The sequence below is a fragment of the Nansenia antarctica genome, assembly GCF_963989245.1.
Source record: "Nansenia antarctica genome assembly, chromosome: 5".
Lineage (NCBI taxonomy): Eukaryota > Metazoa > Chordata > Actinopteri > Argentiniformes > Microstomatidae > Nansenia > Nansenia antarctica.
The window spans coordinates 74084745-74089744 of NC_137690.1; the positions used below are offsets into that span (position 1 = coordinate 74084745).

A 5000-nucleotide genomic window follows, 5' to 3' on the forward strand; every position below is an offset into this window, starting at 1 on the left:
GCTCAGATCAGCAGCCAAGATGGAGAGAAAGAGGAGCTTTAAAAAAAGTCATCTACGCAGTGAAAATACCACCGCTCATCCATGATCAGACTTAGCTGAGGTTCTGGAACTGAAGAGTATCAGTAGAGTAGCAAAATAACAGCATCCGCACACTCAAACACTGTGCAAAAGAACTTCGTTTATTGCTTATAAGCTTTCGGTCATAGACCTTCTTCAGGCTTCTTCTTCTGCCTGAATGACCGAAAGCTCGCAATAAACTATGTTTGTTTACAGTGTTTGAGTGTGCGGATGCTGTTATTTTGCACTGAAAAGTCATCTAACACACTGAGACAGAAACAAGGGAGAGAGTGGATAAACACCACACTCCTATTGGCTCCTACACCTGTCACTCACCCACCACGCTGGCGTCGTAGTTGTTGATGAAGGCGTTAAGCTCCGCCCCGCTGCGCAGGGTGACAGAGTTAGGCCCCGCCTGCTTCTTCATGTAGTGGGTCATGCCCTCTGTACACACACACACACACACACACACACACACACACACACACACACACACACACACACACACAGTCAGACTCAGTAACAAATGACTGGTCACAATGTAGGTGGAATGAGAGCAGTAAATGTGATCAACACCGGTGCTGAAGGTTGTGATGGTACAGTGAAGTTGAATGGGACAGGAGAGAAAACCTTGTGTGTCACTGTAAATATGTAAAATACACACACACGCACGCGCACACACACACACACACACACACACACCTGCGGTGCGGGGCCCGTCGTAGGAGGAGGAGTCTTCTCCGTTCCTGAAGATCCTCAGCGTGGGGTACCCCGTCACCCCGAAACGCGCGCACGTGTCTGGGCTGGCTGTGCAGTCTACCTGGAGGAGGGAGGGAGGGGGAGGGAGGGAGGGAGAGAGAGGGATGGAGGGGGGGGAGAGAGGGAGGGAGAGAGATGAAACACAGGGAGAAGAGAGAAATCCAAGAGAGCAGGAGATAACAGTTACAGAAACATTAGAGACAGTATCTAGTAGTCTGTCCTGTGTAGAGAGACAGTACTTACTATGAACGTATATCTGATACTGTAGTTAATGTATATTATATTAATGTATACTTGAAGGGTTTCCTACCTTAGCCAGAGGTACCGTCCCCTTCAGTCGAGTAGCTGCATTCTCAAAATCCGGGGCTAGTTTCTTACAGTGTCCACACCTGTACATGAACACACACACACACACACACACACACACAGACACACAGACACACACGTCAATAACACAGATGAAACAGCCCAGAAACACACGTTATTTATTCAGGGTTCTGGAGACTGAGACCACCTCGACAGAGTCAAAGGCCACTAAAGGCAGCCGGCGGGTGACAGCTGAATGTGCAGCAATATGAGACGTGTTTCTGGGTCGTATGGAAGTAGAGGACGGTAGGCAGGTTCATGATGATGCGCCGGTAACCGGGAAGGGATGAACGGTAAGACGACTACTACAACCCCCCTCCCTCCCTGGGCAGCCTACACGGGACCCCCCCCCCTCCCTGGGCAGCCTACACGGGACCCCCCCCCCTCCCTGGGCAGCCTACACGGGACACACCCCCCCGCCGGGTAACTGTCAGGTCCTCTCTCTACTACGGCTAGCCATGGGCTCATCTGTCCTGTCTCAATGTCTTTCTGTGGGAAGATCACGGCGATCACCGGAGATCTCAGCAGGTTGGGGTGACCAGCATGCTACAGCCTGACAGCCTGCAGACGATTAACGGGCTGACCCGGGCTGGCCCTGTAGTGGAAAAGCACCATAAATGTCTTGCTGTGGGGAGATCACGGAGACCTCAGCAGGTTGGGGTGACCAGCTGACCACCATGCTACAGCCTTGACAGCCTGCAGACGCTTAACGACGCTGTCACACTGACCGTGTGTACCAGCAGGTTAGCCTGGGTTCTGCAGACATTAGCCTGGGCAGAACAGCATCCTTGCAGAGGTAAGGTAAATGCACAATGAAAAAAGACATGCAATGTTGTTTTCTGCCATGCATTTATTCATTTATGCATTTATCCATCTCCTCCTCCTCTCACCACGGGGCGTAGAACTTCACCAGCATGGTCTCGTGCTCCGCGGCCAGGTAGTCGAAGTCCGCGTCGCCCAGCTCGAGCACATTCCCCCTGGCAACGGCCGAACTCCCCCTGGCAACGGCCGAATTCCCCCTGCCAACGGCCGAACTCCCCCTGGCAACGGCCGAACTCCCCCTGCCAACGGCCGAATTCCCCCTGGCAACCACCACCGTTACCAGGAGGGACAATAACGACACGGTAACAGCAGAGATGAGAGACAGCAGAGAGACAGACGCCATGTTGCTAAGACAACTAGAGAATGGAGCGGATATAAAAAACAGAAACAGCTAAATGAACAGAAGACCGTCTCCTCCCGTTCACTCTGCTGACGTCCCGTTCTGTGGGCAGCAAGAGCGGAAGTCCCGCCCACGAACTTCCGGTGAATGTAAGCGCGTGTACGTTAGGATTCCTTCAGAATAAAAGCGCCCAGGTCAAAGGCCATTTAGCGTTTAAACACAGGAAATGTGGATCGAGGAACCACAAACGATATGGTAATTATCTATATTAAGATCATCATCATATCGTATTTGGTTTAGTATTTCCCCAAAAGGGACTGTACAGAAAAACAGATCGTAAAATATATCTGTACAGTCCAGTTTATATAAATATAATATGTATGTATGTATTGAACTACGTGTTTTCTCAACAATAAGTAACATAATAATAATATAACATATTATAAATGGTGTATATTTTCAGTTGGGTAATTCGACATTAATAGCAGCAATAAGTAAACATAATACTGTGATCTAATCACTTTCCATTCATCTATTAACTCACGCTTTTATTTATAAGTCCCGAAAACAGAACCGGAAGTCTTGATTGTTGGCTATTTCCGTTTACGCAAGACAGATCCAAGACGAGGGGCGGGATCTATGGAATGTTCCGGAAACGACCATATCATTGGCTGAAAACGACTAACGTTGATGCGATGTAATTACTTAAAAGCTCTATTTGTACGTCAATCACAGCTCATCCAATGATTTAACATCTACATTGTAGCAGAGAATGTTTCTACTGTTTATATCTGGTTTTCTCTGTGTACCACAGGCTCGGTGTACCAGGCTGCATTCTCATTTTATGCTCCAGATTGTGTCTCACTGCCAGTTTACATTAGGGATGCAACCTCAGCACATAATGTTCAAGTCAAGACTAAAAACCCATCTTTTAAATATTGCCTTTAAATGATACATAAATAATTTAATTATGATTATATAATGATTGGAGCACTTTGAGCTGCAACGTTTGCAGGAAAAGCACTATACAAATAAAGGTTATTATTATTATTATTATTATTATTATTATTATTATACAGGAGAACTCTAACTCCCACAAAACAGTATACTAGCAGGAGACGCTACAGAAAGAAGGAGAAAATCCATCAGGCTCCAATGGAGATGCTCTGGTTTTCAAAAACATTGGGCAGGTTTCACTAACCCTAGACTACATTTTACATTAAAGATGTGATTTAGTCCAGGACTTGGCTTTAAGCCTTATCTGTGAAACAGTCCTGTTATTTTAGATATTAAAAGACAATTTTAGGATATCTGAAAAAAGGCCTGGCATGTTTAGTAGCTGAATGAAGAGGATCCCAAAAGTCTTTTGTCTTTTTCCAAGCACCAGGGGAGCCCCCCCTCCTAAATTTCGTTGTATGGTACCTGTACTGTATTAATGACAATAAAGACCATTCATTCATTCATTCATTCATTCAAAAAGAAACGACTAACGTTGATGCGATGTAATTACTTAAAAGTAAGCAACGGCTCGCTCCTGCAGATTCGTCCTCTACAACATCAGAAGGATACGACCATTCCTTACCAGAGAGGCAGCGCAACTCTTGATCCAGGCACTGGTCATCTCCCGCCTGGATTACTGCAATGTACTCCTGGCTGGGCTCCCCGCTTCAGCCATTAGACCTCTGCAGCTCATCCAGAATGCTGCTGCCCGGCTGGTATTCAACCTCCCCAAATACTCGCATGTCACCCCTCTCCTTCGCACCCTGCACTGGCTCCCGATAGCAGCTCGCATCAGATTCTACCTGAAGGAAATGGTAACCCCCCAAACCCCTGCCCGCTCACTCCGCTCCTCCACCTCGGCTGGCCGACTGGCCCCACCTCCTCTACACAGCAGTCGGGCTGCCCGATCACGTCTCTTCACAACACTGGCTCCCCGCTGGTGGAATGAGCTCCCCACGGCTGTCAGAACGGCAGAGTCACTACCCATCTTCCGTCGTAGACTGAAGACCCATCTCTTCACCCCTTGTACTGTTTCTCAGTTTCTCCAGTAATATAAAAAAAAAAAAAAAAAAAAAAGAGCTAGAGTACTCTTCCTGCAGCGAATGGTGGACTGCTGATTCACATGCTTAGTATTCAAATGTATTGATTGTAAGTCGCTTTGGAATAAGGCGTCTGCTAAATGCCAAAAATGTAAATGTAAAAATGTAAAAGCTCTATTGTGTACGTCAATCACAGCTCATCCAATGATTTAACATCTAGATTGTAGCACAGAATGTTTATACAGGAGAACTCTCACTCCCGCAAAACAGTTTACCTGCAGCAGATAGATAGCTAAAGAAAGAAGAAGAAAATCCATAGGCTCCAAAGGAGATTCTCCAAAACATGGTTTTCAAAAACATTGGGCTGGTTTCACAGACAAGTCTTAACCCTAGACTAAAAAGCATCTTCAATGGAAATTTTGCATGGCATGTTTTGGTAACTGAATGAAGAGAATCCCATAATTTTATCATTGAATAAAACAAATATGTACATTTTATTCGCACCTTCAGAACAACACTGACGTTCACAGCAGCACAGGAACTCCTGCGACCAACCAGCACATCACTGGAACCCTCAGGGTATTAGGGGTTGGTTAATTAATTAATTAATTAATTAA

General features: G+C 46.3%; 2 protein-coding genes across 2 annotated transcripts in view; both read right to left on the reverse strand.

Annotated features, from left to right (window-relative positions):
- Positions 1-2347, reverse strand: part of LOC308158371 (protein disulfide-isomerase A3-like) — a gene marked incomplete at both ends in the record, with an annotated part of 8742 nt that extends 6395 nt beyond the window's left edge. Inside the window, 4 exons of the mRNA XM_080531960.1 lie at positions 394-501; positions 760-877; positions 1127-1205; positions 2073-2347. Coding sequence (XP_080388086.1) covers positions 394-501; positions 760-877; positions 1127-1205; positions 2073-2347 — 580 coding nt within the window. The remainder of the gene's footprint in view (positions 1-393; positions 502-759; positions 878-1126; positions 1206-2072) is intronic.
- Positions 2348-4889: 2542 nt separating this feature from the next.
- Positions 4890-5000, reverse strand: part of gon4la (gon-4 like a) — a 31705-nt gene continuing 31594 nt past the window's right edge. The window contains 1 exon segment of the mRNA XM_080531961.1: positions 4890-5000. This exon segment is cut by the window's right edge and continues 310 nt beyond it. The gene's annotated coding sequence lies outside the window, so the exon portion shown is untranslated.